Genomic DNA, 27,027 nt, shown 5'->3' with positions numbered 1-27,027 from the left:
GCTGCCTCACAGCTGGGTCCCCGCCGCCGGGCGTGCGCATGCGCAGTGCGGCCGCCGGGCCCCGCCGGATGCGGCCTGGTGCATGCGCAGCGCGGAGTGCCGCGCACTGCGCACCGTCGCTGCTGCGGGGACGGCAGCCGGTACTTCTCGATGCCCCTTCCCGGTGTTGACAATCAAGCCTTAGCTCTCGTCGTTAGTTCCTGCCGTCACGGGATGCGTTTCCCCCAGCTGCTGACCCACCCCGGTAGCTGGCGGCGCTCACCGGGGCCTGCAGGCCGCAACGGCGGGCCGGGAGCGCCTGAGGGCGCTGCTTCTCGCCGCCGCCTCCCTCAGCTCTGGGCCCGTCGAGTATTGGGAGGCTGAAAGGACAAAATTTGGTGCTTGGGGAGCAGATAGAGAGTCAAAACCAAACCAGCTGCTTTTTACTGTCTGTGACCTTAAGTGGGAGTGGCCCCATGCCCTCCTAGAGGGGAGCAATCCAGAGACCCTGGCTGGGAATAACAAAAATAACAGAACTGCAGGTTTGGGCTGCACAGAGCTTGTTTGAGGTCACTCTGGGATGCACTCGGCAGGACGCCCTGGGAGATGGCACTGGAGGGCCAGGGCTGCCAGGTGATGCCCAAGGAGCTCTTACCAAACCTGGGACCAGTGACGGACACCCAGCCCCAGCAAAGATCAAGGTAAAGAGCACTTAACTCAAAAACAGTAACAAAAACACCATTCAAAAACTAATTAAAGAAAAATATTATTTACAGCACTAATATGAAAAAAAAGAAAGTGAGCATTTTACTCCAAAGAAGTTCCACTGTTCATGGTTTTGCTAGTATCAATGCAGGAAGACTGAAAAGTGATGTCTGACAAAACCAAGCTGGCTAAGGGCCTTCCAGGTCTGACAGCAATTTAATGTTGCTAATCCATACTGGCTGTTCAGTGGAAAGGGAGTGCCTCTTTCTCTGCTACGTTACTTTCATTCTCCCAATGCAATGGTCAAACTAATGAGCTGTCAGGAACGTCACAAGCCCCAGGAATGCAGGCAGCTCATTTTCCTCTACTTGAGCGATTGATTAGAACCCAGGAGCTGAAGCGAAGCAGAAGTTTTAACTGTGCTGTTGGTTCCTTCACTCACATGAGGCAGACTTCACATAACAGAATGCAGATGATGTACATGATAGGGGATACTCTGAAATGCAACAGCACAGACATGTGAAGGATTAGTTCAACAACAGGTATTTTGTTCCGTTTCAATCTAATGAAATTTCTGCAATTAAGTTCAGTGTGCATGAATGACAGGCCTGCATATTTTTCAGTTCTCTTCTCAGCATCTTAACCTTTTTCCCTCTGGGAAGGAATCACACTCCTCCCACGGAGCCAGCAGAGTCCATTTTGTAAAGAACCTCAGTGCTGGGCCTGCAACAGCATTACACAAAGCAAGAGAACACAGACTGTGTCCAAAACACGCAGGCACCGGCACGCTGTAGCATCCGTTTAATTTCTACTCCAAACAGCTCTGGCTTTGGAATTCTTTATTTGGTTTGAAGTATGCTGAACACAGATCCTATGTCAAAGTTCTTCCAGGTCTCTTCCCAAGCTTCCCTCCCACCTCTTACCTGCCTGGGTGGATAACCAGTACTCCAGAACATTACTAGATATAAGATCACAGTCAACTGAAGCTACTAAAAGAAGGCAAAAGTTGGCAGCATCAGGTATGACTGCAGGGACACACTCTTCCCCTCTAACCCTCTCATTCTAGGCTCCTGGAATACACGTAAAGCAATAAGACTTCTGTCAAAATATAGGGGAAGGAGAAACAACACGTTCCCTCAGCGTGTCCCTTCCAGAACTGAAGTCTCTTCAGGTGCTGCCCAACCCCACCACTGAGCTGGAACTGAACTGCGTCATGTAGCACCTGGAGAGATACCACTGCTTTCCATCAACCTGGGGCAGATAAAGCCCTTATCCTGCAGAAGTGCTCTTTGCTGCATGGGACAAGAGAAGAGGCACAGCTAGTATTTTCACTGTAAGGCAGTGTAGGGCCACTCTTCAGCCAGGAGTAGGTCTTGTAGAGTTTTTTTCCATGTCTCTTTTCTGAAGGGTCTGCATTTCCTCCTTCACTCTAAAGCAGCTAGTTCCTCCAGGAGCTGCTCTTTCTCCTGCTGCAGCTCCTGCACCCGTTGTTTGTTCTGCTCTAGTCTGTCCTCTAGCCACTGAAGGAGTGGCCCGCTGATGGCAGACATCTGGCTGCAGAGGTTCTTTGTGAACACTGGAAAGAGCGAGAACATATCATGCCAGTGCAAACACACAAAAAAAAAAACCAAAAACACACACAGTGAGCTACAACCACCCCAAAGACAAGAGCATTAGAGACAGCCAAGGAAACGCTCCAACATCCCGGCCAAGACAACCAGACATCCCCACGAGAAAGTCCGAATCAGCAGTTTGCTAAACAGGGAAACAAGCAATTTCAATCTGAGCTTTAGATACCCAGGGGAGGGATGTCAGACCTACAACAGAAATCTGCATGTAAGTCATCACTGATGCTAATTAATTTCTAAATTCAGAAGCAAAGAATGTCTCATTTATTGATCAGGTGAGAATGGACAGTGGGGTATTCATCTTGGAACAGAAGTGTGATTAGGATTCACCCTGTCTCACTGTCAAAAGCAAAAACATCATATGCACATAACATACGAGAAGTGCCAGGAGATGCATGCATATACATCAGCCAGACATTACTTTAAGACTCACCAAATCCAAAATCCCCTTGCTGTTCTAACAGCAACAAAAACCCTCAAACCAAACAAAAAAACCCCAAAGTCTATTGTAATTTTAACCAATTGTACAAAGGTTGAAGGATACAAGAGCATTCATAAACCCCAGGAAAAGGTTATTTTACAGCCCCTGATGTGTTCCTTTAAAGTGTTTAGTTACAATTTTGATATTCCACTAGACTTTACGTAACAATATAACAATCTCGGAGAAATCTCTGGGTTACACAGTGTTTATGATTGGAAATTAACTGTACGGCAAAGAAAAACACAAAAGTTTGTGCTTTCATAGGTATTTACAAGTGCCTTTTATGGCAAAGGGAGAGCTGTCACACGGCTGTGATCTACTGTCCCCCAAAATTAGAGCCAAACCAAACCCTGCTCAGGGCTCTACTATTTTGACCCTGGGAGCAGCATCCTGGATTCTCGCATGCAAAAATGGAATCCTTACCTGAGCCATTATGAATCTTCGTTACAGAGTCTAGATGGGTGAGGCTAAGAGAATGATCAGAATGCAGGTTAGTGACAGGACAGCAGTGAATTGCACATTAAGCAAGCCCAAGCTATAGAACCAGCTACCTACAAGTCACTGACACTGCAGGTACATCTAAACTTCACTTGTGGAAGCCCTGTGCATTCACAAGGGTAACAAAGAGCTTACAGCACAAAAACATGTATTGAGTACCAGGGTCAGGAAAAAAAAAAGCTGGTATTTAATCTCATTTTTCAGACTTCTCAGCACTCTTACCCTGGTTAAACACTAATTACTGTCACACACAGACACATCGGTGAAGCGCCACCATCAGCTCACACAAGTTCTAGGTGTTTTTTTATTGCAGGCAAGGAGCAGTTATGCTTAGCTCTTGTGTGCAAGGCTGAGAGAACTCAGACTCCTTAGTGTGAAGGTATTAAATCAGTTCTCCTACAAAGGCACACGAGCTGCTAATGCTTCTTATTTTCTATACCTCTGCTAAGGTTATGGTACTTTAAGTACAGCAACAGTAGACGATGTTAGCAAATACAAGTCTTGGAGAGGGGTGCAGCCCTAGTGTTGTTACCTGTGAATTCTCCTGTAGGCATCTTGCTCTTCTTGGCAAAGGATCTTGGGCAGCTCTACAGCTGATTCCAGACACACTTTCCCAATGGTTTCATGGGGGACAACATGAATAGGAATTTCAATCCTTTCATATCTAAAAGGGTATCAGATACCATTAACTTCAAAGCAGCAGAGAAAGAAAAAGGACATCTACAAACCTGCAACAGTCTGTCCAACACATGCCATTGATGCAGATTTACTTTTGGGAACACATGCCTGAGTTGACAGGCAAATGGAAGCCTTTTACAGCCACACACTTGTCTTAAGTTTTAATGGTAAAATGCTAAAGCAACTAGATGGCCTGTACTGACAATATAATGCACTGCGTGTGCAGTTGGTGGGGACTCTACACCATGCAAGCTTGAAGCCTCGACCTCTACAGCTGAAAGCAAAAGGGCGGGCCTTCTACGCAATGGATTACAGCACAAATTCACATCCAGACTACAGTGTCCTACACCAAATCTTAAGATACTGAATTATCTAGGCTAAATTAATCAGTCGTAATCTTTAGATGCTCTTCAAGGAGCCTGCATGAGCAGAAGGAGACCTCATTCAAGCATGTCTATACAGTATTTGCTTCTCATGATAAGCCTAGAAGCCACTTATTTGAGACAACCCAGAAGGAACAGACAAGATTAAATGCAACCTGACGCTGGACATAATATTCTTCTGCTCTACTTACTCTGAGCTCTTCTGGGCTTGAATGGACTGGAAACAGGTATAGAGAATCCTGCCTGTCTAAGAGAGACAGCAGAAAGTCAGATTCCAAGAGCAAAAAATAATCTAAAACCACATATTCCTTCAGGAAGTAGAATATACTTTCAGATAGCATTTTAACAGGTTGCAAAGGCTTTTCACTTTGATTGGTATGCTGGAAGTGTTTACAAGCAGATATTGACATATCCATTGACTATAAAAAAAGTCTTAAATGATAGATATCTGGAAAACCTACACAAGACACACCACTGACGGTTTATCTCACACTACAGCAGCATCTTCTAAAGAGGCCAGAGGCACAGAGGTGCCCTGAGCTCTATTTGCTGGACTGAACAGCTGAAGAAGGGCGCTCACACATTTCAATGCACACACATACTGCAGCCACCTGATGCAGTCCCAGAACCCTGGTACTGCAGGCTGCGGATCAGCATAGAGTAATTAATAACTCATTCTTCTGTCATTGGGATTACAATCCGAACATCACCATTCTAGTTGTGCTTTGACTGTGCTCCAAGCAGAGCCCAGCCCTTCTTGTGGGCTGCATCCAAGGATTTCAGCTTTGCCTTGGGGCTGATGTTTCTCATGAGTACTTGGAGAATTCATTGCCATTTTTAAGTTGCCTACCTTTGTGTTTTTGTCTTCAATGAAGCAGGAAAAGATAAGCCCTACAAAACCTTGGTCCATCATCTGATACATAGCTTGTGTGCGGACATCTGCAGACAAAGAAATAAAAGAATGAGAACTACAATGGTCACCTGAAGGAATGGAAAGAGATTTGCCACCTTTTGAGAGGTGACCTGGAATTTGGCAACAAATGTCACAAGCTTTGTTTTAAAGTACTTACTCCAGGTGACTAAGTTTAAAAAAAAATAAATTGACCCAATTTAAAATGTAATTAAACAGCAAATCTTAAAAATACAAGATGAGTTAACAAAACAAGAAATGATCCTAGCATCAGCCTGATGCCACAGATCTAGCCATAACGTCCAACACATATAACATCATCACGCACTTCTTTCAAAAGTTTTCATTTTTTGCATTAACACTCACAGATCAAAAATCATCCCAGCAGGCTTCCAGACACCACAGATTCCCACAGCTTTTTTCACTGTTCCCCACATCCTAGGTCTAGTTTTCCTGTCTGGAAGAAGAGTAGTACTAGTAGTAGCTACTCAGTAGTAGAGGCTACTGAGCCTCATTCAGTTTGAGCACCTGGAGCATGTAGACAGGAATAGGGCTGTACTGACAGAGGTTCCTGAAGCCCACCCAGACAATCTTGTCCTAACAGAAGACGTCTGAGAAACCAAACTTTGATACTAGGCGTATGCAGCTCTGAAAATCCAGTAAACTGAGTAATACAATTAGCCAGCTGTGACTTTTCGCACGGAACCTAGCCCAAGACTGCTCTTACCGACATGCGATGGCCAGACGGTAATGTGAGGATGCGAGTGGTACCAGCCCACAACTCTCATGGGGCGTCCTGTCATCTCAGCCAACCTGTGTGTGAGTCAAGGTGCTTTTGAAACCAATAGAGCAAATAGAATAAGTTTTCCGTACAAGGAAAACCAGCAGATTTTTAAGAGTTTCTCATCAGTCAACAGAATTCCCAATCCCTTTAGAGGAGTGACAAGATATGTGGCAGGAAGCTGATGGAAACTTCTTCCCCAGCACCAAGGGGATGCCACTGCTGCAGAAGTAAATTGGATTTTGTTTGCACGTGGCAGTAAGCGACACAGCAGCAAATTGTCCAAAACAGCATCCTTGAGCATATGTAGGAGAACGGCACCACACTCGGAAACAGAGACCTGTCAACCTTTCATCTTCTACAAAGTGCCCCTGCTGATCTGCTACCCTCCCCAAAATCATATTTCAGTTTTACTTGTGACCAAATACAAAGAAATTATAAAAAACAGTTGTAACGCAATTCCACTGCAAATGCTGGAACCTACAACGACTCCAGACAGCGGCAACAGCCAGCACATCCCTCCAAACTGAACAGCTGTAGGAAGGAAGCAGCAGACAACTTCAAGCCAACTAGAAGTCCAAAATACTACATATAAGAAGAGGTTCGAGGTAAACCACTTCACTGGCAAGCTTGCTGCTGTCTCTACAAAAGGATATCTCTGCTTCGGTAGAAGCAGCTGAAAGCTGCTCTGGTGAAATTTCCACGCGGTCTTTCCTCTTATCGGAGCGGCGCAGGATGATCACAGAATGGATATGAACGATTCGGCTGGTGTCAACCTGGTGACACGGAAGGAAAAACCGATCATTTCTCTGCTAAAGACATAACCACCCTCACGGAAAAGGCCGGCTCCTGTCTCTCCAGCAGGAGAAGGCTGGAAGCTTGTCTCGCTCCAAGCTTTGACTCTCACGGCAGCGGGAACTACGAGTCAGGGCCGGAGAGGGGAGGCCGGAGCAGAAACGCCCCCACGCAGGCCCGTACAACGCTCCCCGCCACGGAGACCGAGCCCCGCTCGGACGGTAAGACCCCGCAGCCCGCTCTCCCGCGGCCCGCAGCGGCGGAGGCCATGAGGCCCTCCCAGGCGGCACCGCCTCCCGCCGTCTCTCCGGGGCAACCCCGCTCGGCCCCGGTACCTCGCCGATGCAGAGCCCCATGACTTCCTCCTTCTCGGTGCTCAGCGCATGGTTGAGGCACACCAGGAAGGCATCAGCCTCCAGGTGTACCGCCTGCACCGCCATCTTGCCGCCACCCACCCGTCTTCCCTCCACCGCCCCGGAAGTAGGCGGGGACAAGCCCCACTTTCCCCGCCCCCCTCGGCGGCAGGACCAATCCCAGCGGCCCTCCCTGTCCCCTTCAGCCAATCGGCGCGGCCAAGGTGGCGCCTGGTTTCCGGCGAGGCGAGCGGTGCCGCCCGGCGGAAGCGCCCGTGTCGCCCACGCGAGCGGCAGCCCCGGGGTTCCGCCGGGGCGGGACGGGGCGGTGCGGGCGGCGGAACGGAGGGGGGACGGGCGGTGCGGGGCGGCCCGACCCGGCTCGGGGCGGGGCTCCGCTGCGGGCCCGGCCATTGGGGCCTGCGAGCAGCCTGGAGCGGGGGGAGGCGGCGGGGTCAGAGGGGAGGGCGGGGGAAGGCTTTGCTCGGTGCACACGGCGGTGGCTGTCACCTGGCGCGGGGCTGCAGGTAGGTCACGGGCGGGCGGCCCCAGGGGCCCGGCCCGGCGCCTCCCGCTCCGCCTGGCGCCGTCTCACGCCGAGGGGCGGCCGCCGAGCCCCGCAGGCCCGGCCCGGGTGGGAGGCGGTTGCTATGGAGACGTTCTGCGCCCTCTTCCCGCCGCGGCGGCCGGGCCCTCCCCGCCTCCTCCCCGCACCGGTCCCGCACCCCCTCCCCATCCTGCCCCCCCCCGCTTCCCCCGGCCGCACCGCCTCCCCGCAACCCCTCCTCGGCCGGCCTTTCACCGGGCCCGGCTCCCGCAGCCCTTTCCTCGGCCTCCCCTCGCTTCTCCGGGGCTCCCCCACACTTTGTCCATCTCATTTTTTTGTCTTCCTGTTTCTTTAGATCCTACCAAAGCTAGACCTTCCCTCCCCGAACTGCTGGACAGCCCCCGGCTGGTCGGTGAGCATCTGCTACCCCTCAGTAGGTCGGGCAGAGCGGAGAGCGGAGTCACGGAGGTGTTTGCTCGGGGCGAGCGCTCCAGGCAGAGTAGAGTCCAAACCCCCCGAGAAGAAGCTTTAGAGTGAGTCAACATGCTCTTACATCAGCAGACAGCTCATCTGATCCCTGACTTGTTGCAAGACGCGGGCTGGGTTTTTCAGCAAAGCTCAGCTGCCTTTTAGCTCCCCGAAGGCTGCGCGCACAGAGGTTGTGCAGGCAGCTGCACGCTCTCCAGCAGAAGGCCTAGCTGGCCAGCCTTGGTCCAGAAGCTGTGTTAGCACAGCACTGTGCCCTGTTCACTGAGCCACAGCATCGTTTTGTTTTTTATTTTTATTTTCCTTGGCTCCTAAATGACAGCTGAACTATGGTAACAATCCGACCCAGTCCCCTTTTAAAATAGAAGGTACTAAAGGGTGGAGTTTGTTCAGCATGCTGAACTCCAGCTCTGGGGATGGTCCGAGCAGCAGCTGGAGCAATTTCTTTCACTGTTTTAGTAAATATTTTAATGTACCCAATTTAAAAGCAAATAAATTGTCTTCACCACAAGATGCAGTCCTCCTCCTGGCCATTTTCACGTTTATTCACGTATTGTATGGCTCAGAAATCCACCCAGGTCCCAGAACAGCATTAAATTTCTAAGGCCCAATACTGAGATGGACAGAAAATCTGCAAGTCTTTTTCCTGTCTGTGGGGATTGGGCTTTAAATCTCCCCAAATCAATACCTTAAGCAGCTCAGACCTCTGCAATTATGTTGATGGAAACATTAAAATCTGCGTCAAAGGGTGACGCTGCAATCCTGCAAATTCAAGCTGATTGGTTTTTTGGATGGGGTGGTTTTTTTAATAGATTATAAAGTGAGAAATACAAGAAACAGGTTTTACAGCTTGTTTTAAATATAAGTAAGCTTACTTCTCCTTTCACCCGTGTCTTCCTTCAGGCTTTTTTATTGCTTTCTGATAAAATCTGCAAAAATAGGAATTGTATATGTTTTTCCCTTCTTATAGTTTCAGGTGCAAATGTCTAAGCGCATGCTTTTTCAAATCTCCTGTTTCTTTTGTATGTTTGAGTACTAAAGACAGACCTGTCTTACTTCAAACCCAATTGACGGTTTTGCCTGACCTCAAGATTTTATTTGTGGCACTAACTGGGCACCTTCATAACAGTCTTAGAGGCTGTTGAAAAGAGAGGCCAGACTGGGCCTTTGAACTTTGGCAACTGAACTCGGAGCTGTGGAGTTCAGAGGAAGTTTGGGACAAATTAGTGGGGCAAAGGGTGAAAACACGTTAACCGCTGCCCATTCTGCACAGTGTCCTCTGCATGAGACCTTGTTCTGTCGGTCCTGTACCTACCATTACTACCATGTTCATACACAATAAACACAAACATACATGTTGTGCTTTAGTCCTCCTACCTGTAGTTCAGCAAGACTGAACCGGGTTAGTATTTGGATAGGAGACCTTCCAGGAGAGTTTACTGTAGGAAGCAGTATTTACTTACCGAGTAATATTTTTCTAATAGTGAAGTCAGTCTTGAGTCTTCTGGGTCTGGGGATGCTGAGCTGTAGAAATTCCAGCTTTCAATGGGGTATAAAAGCAAGTTCTTGAGCATTTTTGGTCATGGTGGAGCTTTTGGCAGTTTACCGCAGAGTAGGAGAGTATCCTGGCCAAATTCCAACCTGGGTGATTACATTCAGCTGACTGAAAATGAGCAGTGGCGACTGCTGCATTTCACTGTTGGGCAAAGCGATTTCCACACGTGGGCTTAAATTTTTAAAGTGACTTAAGGTAAAGCAGAATGAAAAGGACTTACGGAAATGTCCCTTTAACCCTCTTAGCTTATTCTTGAAGGCCTTGCGAGGCTTGTCAGTCTGCTTTCACATTCCTCTAAATGCCAGTGATCCGGCTGCTGGGGCATTGCTTGGAATGGCTGTACCACATCACAGGATGGTCTTCAGAACAGTGGTGCTTTTTATAATGCACATACACATTCCCACACATCAAGCAAGGAAACAAACAGAATGGGAGAAAAAGAAAAAAAATAAAAGAACATTCAAAGTTTTCTTTGTAAGAAATCAAAATGCTGTGACAGTGCTGTTCAGGCTGATCCGTGGTTGGTGTTTTGTTTTCAAAAAGGCTAAGTGATCCTTTGATTCAAAAAGGTAGAGAAGCGCTGATGTAAGATATAGAAGGCAACATGGAAGTGTGTTTCCTGTTATATATGTACCCCAATGTGTAACAATTTTTTTCTCTCCCTGACTTTCCCTACTTTATTTTGTACCCAGATTTTCTTGCTGCTGTCTGAAATATGCCTTATAACTTTACAAGTTTTCAGAAGACCACTGTGTTTTGCTGCGATAGGAATATTGCATCTGCTTCATAGCAGGAGGATGTTATATGTATTACAGCTTAATTCTGTTCTACTTTAAACCTAGATAAAGAATGAAGACTGTCTGTACCATTTTGATTACCTCTTCTAGGGTTCAAAGAGAGAATCATTTCCCCTGACCTTCATTTGCTAATGGCTCAGCTTGCTCTAACTGGTATACAGATAAACTTGCTGTTAAACAAAAATTCTGGTAGGAAGAATCACCTCAATGTCCAAAATTCCTTTGCCCCTGCTGGTATCGGTGGCTCTCTGTAACCATCTAAAAGCTGAACTACGCAAGGTCACAAGAGCTATTCACGAGAAGCTTGTGTATGAATGGACAATGCTGCCGTCCCCTTGAGAGACGAGACGAAGGACCCTTCACAATGACAGCTCCGCAAGTTCCAAATATGAGAGTCGCGCATACGGAGTTTCATGCTTTGTCTCCAGACTGATCTTCGTTCTTGTTAAGCTAATTTCACCTCTTGTCACAAGTTTTGCTTTTGGGATTTAGACCATCCTTAGCCACGGAACTCCTCTGTAAACCACTTTTTTCTTTTTCTTCCCCCCCCTTCCTATTTTACACAAAGACTGTTAGTAGGACTGTTAGCAGAATAAGCAAAGCCAATATTCACAGGGTTTAACTTTGTACCAATAGCACCTTTTGCCCCAGAATGCCTTACAAACGCCATACAGCACGCATGTCCCAGCGTACAACTTGTCATGAAATTTCCCTTCACTTAGACACCACCTTAGTTCCCCGAGCTGACTTTTAGGGACATTTCAGCACATAGCATCTCATACGATAAGTCAGACGCCACCCAGAGGTGCCTTTCAGGTCTGAGAGCTTTCTCCGTGAATGTATTCAGAGCTAAAGAGACCATGCGTGCGTCCTGCGGGTTGATGCCGACCACCTAACGGGAGCATCCTGAAGTGACTGGGGGAATGGCAGAAGGAGGGCATGCTGGCGCTCCTCCTGTCCGGCTCTGGGTGCGACGCGTAGGTGTTTACTGCGATGAGCACCGCAAAACGTGGCTCGTGGCTGCGGAAGAGGCAAGTGTCCTTTGAGCTTCCCAGTGATTGTAGCTTTGCTATTGCAGGTGCCTCTACTGCATTGCCGGTAACTGCCTGCTCTTTTTGTTACTCTCCCCCAGGAGGAAGGTATGCTGAGGGCTCGGATCCAAAGAGTTCAGGTTCCCCTGGGTGAGGCGCTGCGACCCAGCCAGCTCCCCCCATCCCGGCTGCCTCATATGTGGCAGCTGTCCCAGGGTGAGCAGTACAGGGATAGTAACTCTCGCGTTTGGGAGATAGAGCACCATCTCATGGTAAGGATGGTGGCAACAATAGACCATAGTCATGCCTGTTTGTGAAGTCATTTGAGATCCTTGAGGGACGGCAAAGGGCTGTTATTTTGTTGAAGTCCATTAGCTCAGCCACAGTTAACTGTAGACGTATTGAACTTTTCCTTGTCGCTTACAGCTTGGTGGTGTTGAAGAACTGCTGCTTAAACTCGTGCCTGGTGATTAATCTGGTATGTGTAGACATTACCCCTGCTTTGTACTGTGCTCTGTTTATTCCCAGTCATTCTTTAATATGACTTTTTGTCTTTCAGGAGCAGTGGCTCTAGGAAGATGTCGTTGTATATTTTGTACAATAAATGATTCTCTCTCCACTGAAATGCAGCCACCTCTGAGGTGGAAGCAGTTAAACAACACACAGCAACATCACACAAGAGTTTAGGACAGGCAGTGAAGAGGAGTATTGTGTCCAAGTGAAACGTCAGGGGGAGTTCTAGGTAGGCAGAATGTAATTGCCCCAAGTGGAGTTTGGCCAGGATGCTGGAAATAATGCCCTAGCGATGTTGAAAAGTGCTGTGGGCTGGTGAATTGTGAGAAATTTGAAAAGCGGCACCTCCCTAGCTGTGGGCAGGGCCAGGAGCTGAACTGTGGCTCAGAGGGAGCTGAAGTCCCACCACCGCTTTCGGTAGCAGCGGTGCTTTCCTGTAGAGGTCTCCCATCCAACTACTTACACCACCAGTTACTGCTTGTCTTTTGATCTCTCACGGAAGAGCACAGTTACGGGTGTCACAGCTGCAGAAAGTCAAATTGAGTGTCTGAAATCTCGCTTTCTAGGGATTTGAACAAGATGGAGCTGTCCTCCAGGCTGCTTTTTGGGTTGGTTTTTTTTTTTTTTGGAGGAGGGCGGAATTTCTAAAAGACTTTCTCCTGGAACAAAGGAAAGAAAAAAAAAAAGCCCTCCTTGTTGTCTTTATGGGCCATACACAACTAAGTTGTTTTGTTTGGTTGTTTTTTTAAATGCCTCCTCCGGCTGCAGTGATGTGACTAACACCAAATCCTTGGTTGTGTAGAGGTCGCAGGGAGGGCTTTTGCGCAAATACATGCTTTAGTGTAAGGTCTAGAGTTAAAGGTTAAAAATTAGTCAGCCATGTTAATGTGGATCTTTGCTGGAATCTTTGTGCATCCAAGTGGAAAAGGACATGTTTTGACCAGAGAAAAAGGCCTTCAAGCCAAGCAACATAAAACTTCCTGTACTCATTGTCCACATTATCATCCTTTAGCCAGACGCAGAGAGTTCGTGTGTACGTTGGCAGGCGTCTGCGAGCAGCGGTAGATGTTTTCTGAACTACCTGGGACAGAGAGGGACATTGGGAGCTCTTTAAAGCCTTGGCTTTAGGACAGTGTCTTGCCCCCCACCCCCTCACCCCCCCACCTCCTGAAAAGCACATTGTTTCTACAGTAACATTTTCCTATCATTTTAGTTCTCTGAACATGTCCCAGAAGGATCCCTGCCAGAAACAAGCCTGTGCAATACAGAAATGCTTGCAAGGTACCAAGTGTCATTTTGTCTTTTTGGTGTCTTGGTTTTTTGGTGGAACTTAATTCTTTTATCTTAACCCTGTTCTTTTTTCACCTCGAAAAGGAGGAAAGCAAGCACATTAGCATCACCTGGGTGCAAAGCAAACTAAATTATAATGTCTGATTTTAACAGAATTGCCTTGTGCTTGATTTTAAATAACGAGACACCATTAGTACAAAACAGAGCGTTTGTAACAGTAACATTGTGCTTATTTCAGAGTGTTCCCCGTGCTGGGAGTGAGATCCCATGTGTTGTCTTGGGACTCGGCTGTAGGCGGAGAGAGCTAGACATTATAATAAGCTCCCTCACAGAGCGGGTAGTGGGTGGATTGTATGAGAAGACTGCAGAGCTTCTAGCTCCAGGGATATTTTAAGAGCAGGTCAGACAGATGTCTGTCAGGAATGGGATAGGTATATGGGATCGGGCCTCAAGGTGTGAGATGCTCTCCCTCTGGAGACCTGTAACAGCTCTTTCCTATTAGCTTAGCTAAATATTCGTAGGGGCAAGGGAGATTATGCGATAACGCGTTTTGGGAGCCTGAGTTGAGGAGAGCAGGCTTGTTACTTGCAGAGGACAATATTTTTAAAAAATTTTGATTGCTTCTTGGAAAAGGATTTGCCTTATGGACTAGATAAAAGAAAACATTCCTCTGTGCCAAGGCAGCTCAGCCACACGGGGAAGAGTTCTTCCTAACTCACCTGGTGGAGCCCTTAGCCAGCACGCTCCGAGCTTCTCCCGAGGATAACTCATGGTGGTTGCCCAGGGATGACGAGGCAGGTGGCTAGCAATGCCACAGCTAAAATCAGCCAGGCCAGGTCCACAGCAACTCATTTCTGCCTTTGATTTGTTTGCAGGGTACAAGCAGGTTAGCTAAAATATAGCAGGGAGGGTGGAGGGGGTTGTGCTGGGGAAGCGGAGGGTTGGCTTTGCAGCCTGCAGCAATCTCTGCAGGTAACACACAGGCCCTGGTGGCTGGGGAGGAGCGTGGGAGGAAAAGCATCTGGAGGAAAAATAGGGAAAAGCAATAGTTGGTTATTGGTAGATGTCTGTCTTTCCCAGGATTGTTTTTTGGAAGCTGTGTTCAGCTCAAAGCGGGGGCTCAAACAACCCCCTCTATGTGACCCCAACATTTGTCTGGAGACTGGCGCTGTCTTCGTGGTTTGGAGCATTCTCCCATGAAGGGCTGCCTCCTCTCAAAGTAACTGCACTTAAAAGCAAATGTTTGACCCTGGTTTGGTCCCATCTGTGACAATGTTCTTTTTATAACATTCATGGAGGTTATTCCAAGTGTTTTACCTGTGTAGGTTTGTGTGTGGATTTGATCTGAATGATTAAGTGTTAGCAAAGAAGCTCTTTGCTACGTGCAGACTCCTCTGTCCACCGCTTCTCTAGCTATGGTTTTGGAGTGCTGTTGTCCACGTATTGTCCTGCTGTGGAGTTGTCGGAGTTGCACAGATGAAGCAGCTGAGTTGACAGACAGCAAAACAATGTTTTCCTGTAAGAATTAATGTGCTAGAGGGTGTATACAGAGCCTTAACTGACAAATACGCAGAGAGCGTGTACACAGTGCAGAGGAGAGAGGGCCGGAGGGACCTTTGGGAGATGCCGGCTTTGCAGAGGCTGGTTTTGGAGTGAGTCGTTGTTCCAAAAGACCTTGCCTGCTTCCTCTGTGAGACTGAATGCCCCCTGTAAATCCCTTTTGTGTTTTGCTATCCATTGTCTGACTAACTGTTAGGCTTTTCAGGAATGCATCCCTGACAGATAGCAAGGTGTGCCTACATATATAGCTGTAGTTTTAGAAACAAACCTGCACAGGTAGAGGAACAGTTAGGAGAGCCCTGGAGCCCTCATCATCGGCAGGTCATGGCAGAGAGTGGTTATCTGTCTTCTCCAAGGGCCTGCCATGCCTCCTTGGCTGCCAGCTTGCACAAAGCAGTAACATAGAATCATAGAATGGTTCGGATTGGAAGGGACCTTAAAGATCATCTAGTTCTAACCCCCCCGCCATGGGCATCATCACCATAACCTTTTTCTGTGCTTGTGTTAGAGGTCACTCACCAAACCAGTTAGGGAACTCGTAGCCCAGCGATCAGAGTGGGCTGGCTTGCTCATTAACTGGAGGGCATTCACTGCTGCTTTCTGGGCTCTCCAGTGGGTGCTGTGCTTGTCTCACATGGGGTTGCTGTTGCTTCTTTTAGTCTTTTAAAAATCAGGGGTGGGTGCAGCTGTGTAGTGGTTGCGTAGCTCATCCAAGGCAGAGCGGGGAGCTCTGCACGCCCTGTGCTTCTCTGCAGACAGGCAGGTAGTTATTAATTCAGGCCACAGACTCAGTCTGCTCACGTACCTGCAGGGCTTCTCTCCGAGAGCCTGGTGGCCAGCCCGGCAAAGCGCTGTGGGCTTTGCCACCTCAGCGACGGCGGCAGCCAGCAAAGCGCTAGGGCAGAAAGGCTGCTGGACAAATCACCCGTGTCCCGCAGTGCCTGAACCTGCCCGTGCAGAGAAATCTCTCTGAGCCTGAAACAAAGGCAATATGGAGAAAGTACAGAGGTGGGCGTAGCTGTGCCGTGCACAAAGACGTGAGCCTGGTTATCCCAGGTCAGACGAGGAGCTTGTTTAGCCCCGTGTCCCAGCTCCAGCAGTGTCCAAGAGGAAAAGCCTAGGAAGGAAAGTAAGAGGAGGTGACGTAAGTTACGTAGCTAAGGGACCTCCTGAGCTAGAGGCGAGACCTTTGCGTGGAAGATGGTTGTGTCACTGGCTCTGTGGAGTTGGATTCAGCTGCTGGCATCGGGCTGAGCGTTCCTGCTAGCGTGCTGCCTGCTTTGGTCATGCTGCAAAGCTGCAGCCTGCCCACAACAGGCCACTGGCAGGAGGTTGGTGGTCACGCTCTTCACCCCTTCCTTTTACAAGCCCTGCACTGCTGAAGGGCGCACATGGCCCTGCTTACACCAAGTCCTCTTTGGATGCTCTTATATTTACACTCAGCTGTGAACATCATAGTGTTCATAGACATATATTCAGCTGGGTTGAAGACTATGGATGACAAGATCCAGCTTAAAAGCAGCCAAGCTAAAGAAAGTAAGGACTGAAGGGCAGCAGTAAGGGAAACCTCATTCTTACGGTAGTGAGATGTAATAGCTACACAGCTGGGGGACTGAAGATGCTCCCATCCACAACAGCAAGGCTGCCTTTGCATGGCTTTAGATAGCTGAAACTAAAGATTGCTGTAGAGCAGAGAAAGTGATTAAATGCTTGTAAGCAGCTCTTGCTTTTCAGGGAAAGACGCTGCCCAGCAGCTGTAGGGCTGGGCTAGATGTGTCCCCTCTGGGGACAAAACCTGCTCCCCTCTGCAGACTTAGTGTCTCCTTCTTATTTTCCAGCGAACAACTACGTGGAGTCTAAGTGTGAGACCGTGCTTCAGGAAATGCGGAAGTGCTGCGCCCGGTACCCCAAGGGCAGATCCATCTGTTGTTCAGGGTTTGAGAAAGAAGAAAGGGAGAGAGAAAAGTTTAAGGCGACTTCAGAAGGAATTCCCCCATCACCTCAGTAACACAATGCAGCTCCAGCAGGTACCGGAGCACGGACTCACCTGCAGAGCTCGTGTGTGTTTTTTCAAGCCTTCTTTAGACTTTCAGGAAAGCCAGATCGCTCCTAGAACACACCATCCGGCACACCAAAAAGTATAACGCAGTACCAACAGATGGCCTGGTTAACAGACTTTATTTTCTGTACCAAAACATCATCTACGTTGTCTTTGCATTGCACCTGTATCTGTGAAAAGTCAACTTGATGTTTTTAGAATGCTTACCTTACTCTAATCCATCCTTGCTCTTAAAATGGAGAACTGGAACCGGGTTATTCTGGCCTATGGAGCGGGAGGTACAGGAAATGAGCTCAGAAGAGTGAGTGAGTTTAAGCGTGATACATGAAACAAGCCCATTTTGACACAGCGAAGGTATTGCTGCCATCATGCAGTAATTCCAGACAACATTTGCCTGTCCAGTGGTTCAAGCTCAAGAACGGGAATCAGGTCTGGGGATTGTTCCTAGGTCTTGCATAGATCACGAGTGGCTACAAGTCACTTTGCCCAAGTGCCTCACTTTCCCACTGGACAGACTTTTGGTTACTTTATATTTGAATTGCCTACACGCTGCTATTTGCATGACAGAGACGTTACAGGAACATTATTTCAGGGATTGCTACAGGAATAGGATTTATTTTTTAAAAAAAAAAAAAAAAAGCAATATTCATTTGAAAGATCTGACTGTTGATATAAAATTTATAAATTTATGTATAATTGAACACCTTTAAAGCAATATGTTAAGGAACCCAGCGTAGTTCAACCGCTGGTACCCAGAGGCCTGTCACAAAGCCCTGGGCTAGATCCAAGAACTGATTTAGGTGCTGCTTACTGAACAAGCAGTTGTAGGCACTTGCTTTCAGCAAAGCATTTCAGACTCACTCACAACCGGCTGTGTCTGGACCCCAGGGAGAGATGGCTTTTTCAGAAGTTCTCACCCGTGCAGCAGAAAATTTCCTGTGACCTGTAGGAAGAGCTCAGCAGACAGGTTCCTGCATCACCCTTCAGAGCTGCCTAAGTCTCTCCATCCCCTGTAGCAGGAGTCCAGGCACCTCAGTGGGTGCCAAGGCCATTGCAGAGCCTTGGCACCTAAATACCAGACTTCAAACCCACTAGCCCCTAACTCTGTCGTTAGATCTAGCCGTTAAGGACTTCTGTGCTGTGATCAAGTACAACTTACTTACGAAATACAGCTTCTATAAACAGACCACTGTAGTCTAGGCACAATAGTTGAGTGTATTGAAGCCTAGAAAAGCAAACCATCTGTATTCACCGCTCTGAAATACCATGATACAAAATAAATGACTGGAACAAACTGTAGTCTCAGTTTGGTTGTTTATTGAGAATGCAACAGAGCTGCAAGTGCAGCGGCCTGGCTGCCGTTCACAGTCCAGAGCTATATGTGATATCATGATGTTTAAATAGAAGCTGCTTGATATTTTTAGAAGCGGGGCTCAAGAAGAGAATAACTCAGGGCTAGCCTTTCCCTCCCACCCCCCTGAAAAAGACCTTAAGACAAAATAGGGGGTTTAGTATTCCTGAAAAGTAGGGGAAACCGATGACAATGCTGTAAAGCAGCTCAAACGCTTGACAAATAGCTTGTTTTTCCTTTTTGCTCTATCTGAGCAGGAGCAGTGGAAAATCACTAGTAGATGATAAAAAAAATAAGTATTTAGGCTTCGGTTACGTCTATTAAAAAGCCTCGTCTCCATGCCTGTTTCTCGAGCGGAGCAAACTTGCTCAGCAAGGAGGCTCCAAAGCCAAGCTGGCAGCACAATCACCGCCTGCCCCAGAAGCATCCCACCTTTTGGGAACGTGGGTGATGGGTGCCAGGATCATCAAGGAGAGGGACTGATTAGGGCAGCCCATAGTTACCTGCGGAGAAGAGGGAAAGCTGCTGGCCTCCTGCTACCGGACTGGCTGTCACCGCTGCCCTGAGTCAAACGCAACACGCAAGACAAAACCACGCTGGTTCCCGAGAAGTCAAGAGACCTCACACATAGAAGCTATTAGAGCAAAACCGTTTAATAAAATATCACTTCAACAAGCATTTACATACAATATATAAAAACACTTTAAAAGCCTAGTGTGTTTTACACCTTCTCATACTGGAACAGACGCCAGAATTGTTGAAACAAGACCAAAAAGAGCAGGGGCGGGTGGGGGCGTGGGGAAACACCTCATCTTGGCACCTGCAACAATGAAAATGCATCCCAACAGAGGCCGAGTCAGCATCAAAGCTTCCAGTGTGAGCCCACAGCATCAAACAGTGCCAGCCACGAGCCCGACACTGGCACAGCAGAAAGATTTGCCAGATCCCGCTGTCCTTGTCTGTTCCCTGCCTGCATTCCCATCAAACTCAACATGAATTTGTCACTTGTTTCCCCTTCCAGCAGCAATTGAGGCGTTTTAGCACCCTCTCTGGGCCATTTCTCTCCATAGCAGCAAGTCGGGACCCTGTGGAGCAGAACCCAGTACACCCTTCCCTGGGGCTGGGCAGAAACTGTGACTTATTTGAGCGTGAAAAAACATCCCTACGGTCTGTTAATGATTTACTTTGACCTTCGTCGCTGGAGAAAGCTTTGTGGAGATTAGTGCACCTCGGAAGAAGTTGTGTTATACAGCACACCAGGCAGAGGGGGAGAAACGCTGTTTTCCTATAGGAGGAAGAGACACCCTGCAACACAAATCTATCAATTCATGCACGTTCAGCCCTGCAGGGCTCCTACAAACAAAAAAAAAAAATCCAAACCACCACCATCATCTGTCATTCCACTCCCAAACACCAGTTTACTGAAGATGTATTTGCTGCTTCACATCACTCCTTCTGTCCTGGATGGCTTTTAGGAAGACCATCATTAAAAGGAAGGGAGCCCAGCTGCTCCTCATTCTCCTTGGCCACGTAGGGCAGGACAGGAGCGAAGAGACCGACTTCTGTTTCCTGATTACCTGCAGCTTCTTTTCAGATCCTGAAGGTGAGAAAACCTCAGCTAAACCAACGTGTTGCTACACTGACAATCAACAGAGATGAAGCAAAATTGACAACTGCAAGTGCTCATCCCAAAACCTCTGGTGGAAGAACCCACTGTTCCAGCTCTTCCGGCAGCTCTCGGGGGAAGATCCCCGTTTCTAGCCATGCTGAGAGCAGCAGAGATGATCAGAAAGGCGTTACACAGCACCAGAGATGGGGTGCAGCCGCAGAGACAGGTGCTGTGTCCCAATCACCCGTGTGCATCATCATTCCCTAGCATGTTTCCCACTGCAAGATGAGAAAACATAAAAAAACCCGTTCTTGGCAAGAACTCCTACATGTCCCTGCTGGAAGATATCACCCAGCCGTCATGCAAGTCCCTGGACACTGGAAAGTGGTAATGCCAGCCCAGCACAGCCAATGGAGAACACCTCTGAGGGATTTTGGGGTTTTTTTTTTGGTAATTTTGTCTTCTAGGTTTGAGTTCTGCTCTGCAGGGGGACACACACACCCAGCTGCACTGGGACAGACTGTCCAAAAAGAGCTGAGCTCTGCATCTGGGCTGCCTCATCACCTGCAGGAGAACGGTTGCAAATGATGGAATTAAGCAAGCAGCTTTTTTCGTGGAAATGACAAATGCAAAGAAGGAAAGAAAATAACCAAGGTAGAAAGTATGGAAATGAGCCACTCCCACAAGAGCACAACCTGTTTTTCCCAACAGTTTTGTCATTTCAGTTGCTTGCAGAGACCAAGGGGATGGAGTTTGTGCTCTGCAGAGGCAGGTGAAGGACTGCACTCCAGATTTCACATCCTCCCCTGCCACCACTCCAGAACAGCTGGCAAACAGGGGCCCTGGACCAGTACAATGTACCCTAAACAGGGATGCACTTCCTGTCTCACACGGCTACAGCTCTAAGAGCATCACCAATGCCAAAGTGGCCAGAGAAGGTCACGGCAGACACCAGTGAGAGGCCCAAGGTGATTTACAGTAAGCAGCACAGCTGAAACGCAGATCCCCCGTGCCAGCTAGCCTGACACAGACAGGTCAAGCACGCTGGAAGCCTGCCCACCACAAGAGAGCACCTCAGCACATTTCAAAGGCTGAGCAGTCAGCTAGCAAGCGAGGAAGGCGCTCTACAGTGCAAGAAGCTTGGTGACTTTCAGAACACATGATGAGGAAAGGGCCTGTAGAGTCACCCACGGTGCTCAGTTTCCATCAGCAGTGCCAGTGCTGCGATTCCAGTAAGGGGTATAAATAACGGCAGAGGAGAAGCCAAACGGCCATCTACGTGCAGTGCAACGGGAGGGGGAGGGCAGGAGAACCCCCAAGCATCACACATAGCATGAACTTGCTCCTTATCCACCTGCCCTGGACACAGCCCAGGCTGTCCCCTGACACTTCTGCATCCCACGCCCCACCAGGACACCCAAGCACATTTTGGACTGCACACACCATCTCTGTACAGAGGGAAGCACAGGCTTTCCAGGTATCGGGGCAGAAAAAGTGCAAGCTAAATAGCGGTGAACAGCTGACAGCTGTTGTACACGTGTACTGTACAAATGTACATGTAACAGCCTGAGCACTTGGGAAGACGCGCATTTAAGAGATTTCTCTGCCACTACATGTTTATGAGGCTGCAACTCATCAGAAAATTTGGGACTGGGCATATTTGGTGGGAAAAGGAATCACTGGTAGTCATAAGCTTTCAGATCAATCCCAGCACCCTAACAGCCCAGACCGGGGAAAACTTTGGAAATCAGAAACAGTGTTGTAAGAAATAAGGACTGGAACCTGTGAGCAGAAGGGACTGAGCCCGTCGGCAACTTCCTTTGACTTCTAAGTGAGAGAAAACAGCAGTAGAGGAGGGCAGGGGAGACTAGGCATGAACAGAGTGCAGTTTCTAGGATGCCATTCCGAGCAGGAATCCTCCAGCAAACCCTCCAGTCAGGATAACATTCTTCTTCAAAAATATGATCACCTAAGCAGGGGAGAGAAGAGCCAACAGTGTTCAGCAGCAGATCACCCACCAACCCTCCCCATAAGAAGACATCCCTCAGCCTGTTCTCCGAGGTGAGTGATGCTCAGAGAGAGGCCATTGCTCCGGTCTGAGAAAGTATCCTATCTAATGACCTCCCCTCCCTGATCTCCCTGCTACGTGTACAGCTCCTCAACCGAGCCCAGATGCTCCAAGAGACGCGGTCCAAGCCTACATGCTCCAGGGCTCTCTCACAACCAGCACAGCCAATCTGACAGCAGGGGCTGCTGACCGTGCGTGCCAGACCAGGGTACAGCAGAGTCCAGGGTAACTAGGCCACTCTGCTGACAGACCCACTTAGCTTTTCTTGTCAGACTGAAGAAATGCTTCTCCCCACAACCCCAGCACGTTTTCTCCCAACCCCAGGGAATTTGCAGCAACACATGGTGAGATAGTGTCATGCCTAGAAGCCACCCTGGGTGTCTCAAATATGCATAGATAGCTTTGCCACTTCTCCAGTTTTGCTGTCCTACAAGCATTCCCTCCTTGTGTTTGCACAGTGGAAGATCCGTAAGAGCTCAAGAGTCAATCTTGTTTTCTGACCCCTCCAGCTAAGCACCCGCACGCGCCCTGGGAGAGTTGTCTCACCTCATCCACTTTGCTTTTCACTTCTGGAGACATTTTGTTACCGCTGCTGTGAAATTTCAGCTGCTGCTTGGCTTTATTCACATCCCGTTCTACTAGCTTCCAGTCCACTTTGATGTATCCCGTGTGGTTTGCAATCTAGAGTTTTGAGGGGTGGGAGAAAAAGTTGCTGGAGTAAAGTCCTGCGTGACCATGGCTGAACAGACCCCTTTACCCACCCACATTCCCTGACCACAGCCACCTCCCACACGCTGGTCCAGTGGGCTGAGAGGATGAGCACACTAGCTTAAAAATTGGACAAAGGACCACCCCTGTAGCTGTATTAACTGTCCTGCAACATCTGTCTTCCATGGTAATCCCCTAACAGCAGGGCACACACTGCAGCTTAGCCTGTTTCAGAGTCTATTCTCTAATGTAAAGCTGGCATCACCTCCCCCTTGCAACTGCCACGTATGTTGTTGGGACTCTGTGCAGCTCTCCTGCTGCTCTGAGTGGACACAGCTATTAATAGCTTGTTCCTCTCTAAATATTTTATCTGGTCAGGATGATTCACCAGTGAAACTCTCCCTGCTCAGAGCAAGCTTTTGGGCTTTCAGCAGAACAAGCAGAACCAGAAGAGCAGGGAGAACGAGTCACACACAGACAGCGCCTGAGAAGCAAACAAGTAACACTGCAGAGCAAGGCCCGAGAGCTGTTCTGTGTTCTTCAGGGTGCACAAGCTAGATGTCCATATCCGAGCAGCTCCATTCAGTGCCAGGGTTCTTGGAAACCAGGAGAAATGGTTGAGGACAGAGATACGTCTCTGTTTCTCTCCTCTTCCCCAACGCTTTACAGAGAGCCCCATCTGTGCTGGCCCGACTCCTCAGGCAGCCAGGTTGACAGGAAGCATATCACAGACATGGACAAATCCTTCTTGATCCAGGGCTGTTCCTGCAGGAACACCATCTCCACAGGCACAGGACTAAGTACAGTAGCCAGTTCTGACCAGAAAGTCCTGTAGCAGCAGCGCAGTCTGCTGCAGCCGAAGATTGCCTCCTGCTTCACTCAGGTGCCCTTGCAGTAACGGCCCCCACGTGCCTTTGTTGGCAGACCCTAAGTGGATAACACCTTTTGGCAATCCTTAAGTTTACACACACTGACCCTGCTTTGCTGCCACATCTGTGTACCCTGGGGGACACACGCCCTTGACATCTGAGGCTGTGCAGAGCTCCTGGCAGAGCAGGGAACTGGCCCCACCTGTCCCAACAGGTAACGATCACTAGACAGCCCTTCGTCCCCACCAGCACAGTTCTTGGAAAGCCCGACCCACTGTTCATACACACCTGAAGTAGGAAAAAGCCACCTCCCACCGCCGTCGCTGCCAGCTTCCCAACTTTCTGGAAGATGAATCCAGTACACCTACAAACGAACCAGGATCCAGTCAGGAGAATGAAACACCAAACACACACTCCTCAGCACGCTTCCCACAGGCAAGGCTGCCTTTGGCAGTAATTAGCCAGGACTCAGAGACAGCCTGACAAACGGCAGAAGAAACCCACAACCACAACAACTCTCTCTCTGGTTGCAACCAGAGAGAGAAAGAAAGGATTTGCGCCCAGCCAGAAGTGATGCTTTACAGCTTTTTACTTCTCACTAACACATTTCAGCCTTTTGCAGTTTTGATTCTTATCTCTTCAACATCAACCTCCCAAAAGAGTAATCGGAAACATGTGATTTCACCGAAATCAACACATGGTTTTAGCTTTTTTTTTTTTTTAACTGGTATCATCTCTGAAGGGAAATTAGGCAGCACATCTGCTGCTGCTCCATGATAGAGCACGGGGAGCAGATCACAAGGCAAGCTTCTTTGTTGCCCAAACAACTGCTTACTTTTTCTTTTCATGTCTCAGAAAAGAAAAATTCTGAAACAAGCAGACAACAGTGGTCTAAAGCTATACTGGTCCCCAAACTGGGTTACATGTTCTCAACATGAAAGACACTGCTGCAGTCACCACAACTCAAGAAGGCACCACCCCATTGCTCAGTCATGCAGCAAAGGGCTAGTGTAGTGTATCATCCAAAACAGACTTTATTTTGACCACAGCTTCCTTATCAACATTGCAAAACAACACAGCGACCTCCTCTCACCCATTTCTGAATACATACACTTCGTGAAGATACAAGAGAGAGTTGGCCAGCTGATCTTTTTATCAGAAAATGAAGATCTGTCATACACCTTCAAATGGTTACCCCTATGCCAGACAAAGAAGACAGGCACAGCAGGAAGCAAAGCAATGTGATTACACCAAGTTTTCAACTCAAGCAATGCTGCTGTGGGAATGAAGTTGCAAACAGAGCCACAAGCCACCAGCCCCAGCACTTGCTACAAGCAACACAAAACCCCAGGAACCATGCTCACAGGTGCAACAAGCCACCTCCACAGGAGGATTTTGTGCAGATGCCTGAAACACATCCGCCTCCCGGGAAGAAGGTATGGCTCATATCTGCCTGTCCTAAACTCAGGGGATTTTAGGATGCCCACCACCACTTTATGCCAGAAGTTAAAGAGAATTATCTCACCTCAAAAATTAAAGACTGATGCCATTTTCTTCCATAGGAGATAGTGTCAGTTCTCCAGCTCCCCATTACAGGCAACTTTTAAGTCCTCCCGCCGTTCAGCAGAGCGTGCCAGGGCACAGTAGGCTGAGCAAGCTGGACACCTGCCCTCTCTGTGAGGCTGCCAGATGACCACCCTGCACCTGTCAGCATGTTCCCAAAAGCCCGGCTAGTGCCCACAGCCATCCTGCCTGCCATGAGCAGCAACGGCAACCCCAGCACATCTTACCATCCCGTGACCCCTCCGATCAGCAGCTGTGTGGCCACGTTGTATTTCTCAGCGCTCGACCCCGAGCTGGGGGCGAAGACCTTGCGCCACCAGGGCCGGTTCTTGGTGTACTCCGCCAGGTCCAGCACTTTGAACGTGTCCTCCTTCACACCTGCAGGCACACGGAGAGGCTCAGCGCCGGGACTGCTGGCCCACAGCCCCCTGCCCAGGGCCTCCCAAGGGCCATGGGACCCCTGGCTAGTCACAGGGCCCACACGGCCTGGCACTCCCCACAGGCCTTTGGGAACCCCCAGACCCCACACCGTCCCCCCGAGGGCCTCAGACTCCCGCAGGACCCCTCGGACCCCGTCCCCGGGACCCCTCACCCCCCTCGGTGCTCCCGCACGTCGTGCCGCTGAGGAAGGGGCGCGGGCTGAGGAGCCCTGTCCCGGGAGCCGCCCCCAGAGCGCCCTGCGACCCTTCGGGCCCTCAGGCGGTGCCAGGCCGCGCTACCGGCCGCCGCGCGTTGCCAATGGAAACGGCGCCGCGCAGGCCACGGGCCCCGCCCTCCGCCGGGGCTGGGGCTGGGGCTGGGGAAGGGGGCCCGAGCTGGGGGAGCCGGGGACCCTGCCGCCAGCGGGGAGAGGAGTGGGAGGGCCCGCCGCCATCCCGCCCGGCCCGGCCCGGCCCGGCCCACCTCCGCTCGGCACCGCCATGGCGCCGTTGCTCTCCGCTCGCCGCCGCGGGCACGTGACCGGGCGGCGCAGGCACGCGCGGCCGCCGCCGGACGTGGGCGCAGGAAGGGGCGGGCGGGCGCGTGGGGGCGATGGCGGCCGCGGGCGAGCGGCGGGGCCGGGGCGGGCGAGCGGCGGGGCCTGGCCTTTGGCCGTCCCTTAAAACAAACACCCGCTGCCCCGGTGGATCTGCTCCGGCGGCGGCTCAGCCTCACGCAGCCGCTCGGTCGCCTGCCCCCTGCCGTGGGGCGGGGGGAGAACGGGGAGGGTAAAAGGGAGAAAACGGGTGGGTTGCGGTAAAAACACTTTAATAAGTAAGGAGAAAGCTGTGCGCGCGTGCAAAGCAAAACGAGGGATTCTTTCGCCGCTTCCCGTCGGCAGGGAGGCGATCCGCCATCTCCAGGAGATCAGGGCTCCGCCGTGTGTAATGGTGATGTGGGAAGACATTCCTCCGAACCATCGCTCCAAACGTGCCCCCTTCCTCCTTCTTCCCCCGCTTTTATTGCTGGGCATGACGGCACATGGTCTGGAATATCCCCTCGGTCAGTTGGGGTCGGCTGTCCCAGCTGTGCGTCCCCCCAGCTGCTTGCGCACCCCCAGCCCATCGCTGGTGGGGTGGTGTGAGGAGCAGGAAAGGCCTCGGCTCTGCGTGAGCCCTGCTCAGCGGTAGCTAAAACATCTCTGTGTTACCAACGGTGTTTTCAGCGCAAACCCAGACGCAGCTGCGTACCGGCTGCTGTGGAGAAAATTGACTCTTATCCCAGCCATGACCAGCACCGTATCTCTGCGCCCACCACCTGGTCCAGGACTTCGGTGTGGTGGGGCCGGCGTCTCGGGCACGTTGGAAGCAGTGTGGAGAGTCCAGTCTGCTGCTCTGTGTCCCACACACC

General features: G+C 49.8%; 4 protein-coding genes across 16 annotated transcripts; 2 read left to right on the top strand and 2 right to left on the bottom strand.

Moving 5' to 3' along the window:
- Positions 1-732: 732 nt before the first annotated feature.
- BRCC3 (BRCA1/BRCA2-containing complex subunit 3) lies at positions 733-7,308 on the bottom strand. Its single transcript, XM_074601986.1, has 8 exons — positions 7,174-7,308; positions 6,700-6,819; positions 5,990-6,077; positions 5,203-5,291; positions 4,544-4,599; positions 3,824-3,955; positions 3,217-3,260; positions 733-2,260 (listed from the first exon to the last, which is right to left on the bottom strand). The coding sequence occupies exons 1-8, from the start codon at positions 7,276-7,278 to the stop codon at positions 2,109-2,111; spliced, it is 786 nt and encodes a 261-aa protein (XP_074458087.1). The 5' UTR covers positions 7,279-7,308; the 3' UTR covers positions 733-2,108.
- A 262-nt stretch (positions 7,309-7,570) lies between these two features.
- Positions 7,571-18,323, top strand: MTCP1 (mature T cell proliferation 1). Of its 11 annotated transcripts, none has more exons than XR_012589207.1 (8): positions 7,614-7,718; positions 8,094-8,150; positions 10,622-11,607; positions 11,709-11,879; positions 12,034-12,085; positions 12,167-12,349; positions 13,334-13,401; positions 16,809-18,323. XR_012589207.1 is itself a non-coding variant. In XM_074601991.1 (6 exons), exons 3-5 carry the CDS (start codon positions 11,500-11,502, stop codon positions 12,079-12,081), a joined length of 327 nt encoding a protein of 108 aa, XP_074458092.1. In that variant the 5' UTR covers positions 7,613-7,718; positions 8,094-8,150; positions 10,622-11,499; the 3' UTR covers positions 12,082-12,085; positions 16,809-18,323. The 11 variants fall into 11 exon arrangements, 3 of the variants coding, with proteins under 3 accessions (XP_074458092.1, XP_074458090.1, XP_074458091.1); XR_012589203.1 differs by having other exon boundaries at positions 7,681-7,718; positions 8,094-8,271; positions 10,667-11,607; XR_012589202.1 differs by having other exon boundaries at positions 7,681-7,718; positions 8,094-8,271.
- On the top strand, positions 8,182-18,323 carry CMC4 (C-X9-C motif containing 4). 3 transcript variants are annotated; one of them, XM_074601992.1, is made up of 3 exons: positions 8,182-8,271; positions 13,334-13,401; positions 16,809-18,323. In XM_074601992.1, the coding sequence occupies exons 2-3, from the start codon at positions 13,344-13,346 to the stop codon at positions 16,976-16,978; spliced, it is 228 nt and encodes a 75-aa protein (XP_074458093.1). In that variant the 5' UTR covers positions 8,182-8,271; positions 13,334-13,343; the 3' UTR covers positions 16,979-18,323. The 3 variants fall into 3 exon arrangements, with proteins under 3 accessions (XP_074458093.1, XP_074458095.1, XP_074458094.1); XM_074601994.1 differs by lacking the exon at positions 8,182-8,271 and adding an exon at positions 12,042-12,085; XM_074601993.1 differs by lacking the exon at positions 8,182-8,271 and adding an exon at positions 12,277-12,349.
- A 692-nt stretch (positions 18,324-19,015) lies between these two features.
- On the bottom strand, positions 19,016-26,370 carry FUNDC2 (FUN14 domain containing 2). Its single transcript, XM_074601987.1, has 5 exons — positions 26,101-26,370; positions 25,425-25,575; positions 23,923-23,998; positions 22,604-22,738; positions 19,016-21,958 (listed from the first exon to the last, which is right to left on the bottom strand). Exons 1-5 carry the CDS (start codon positions 26,117-26,119, stop codon positions 21,881-21,883), a joined length of 459 nt encoding a protein of 152 aa, XP_074458088.1. The 5' UTR covers positions 26,120-26,370; the 3' UTR covers positions 19,016-21,880.
- Positions 26,371-27,027: the final 657 nt, after the last annotated feature.

Source organism: Larus michahellis, chromosome 9 (assembly GCF_964199755.1).
Source record: "Larus michahellis chromosome 9, bLarMic1.1, whole genome shotgun sequence".
Classification (NCBI taxonomy): domain Eukaryota; kingdom Metazoa; phylum Chordata; class Aves; order Charadriiformes; family Laridae; genus Larus; species Larus michahellis.
This window is presented reverse-complemented; position numbering and strand designations above follow the sequence as displayed.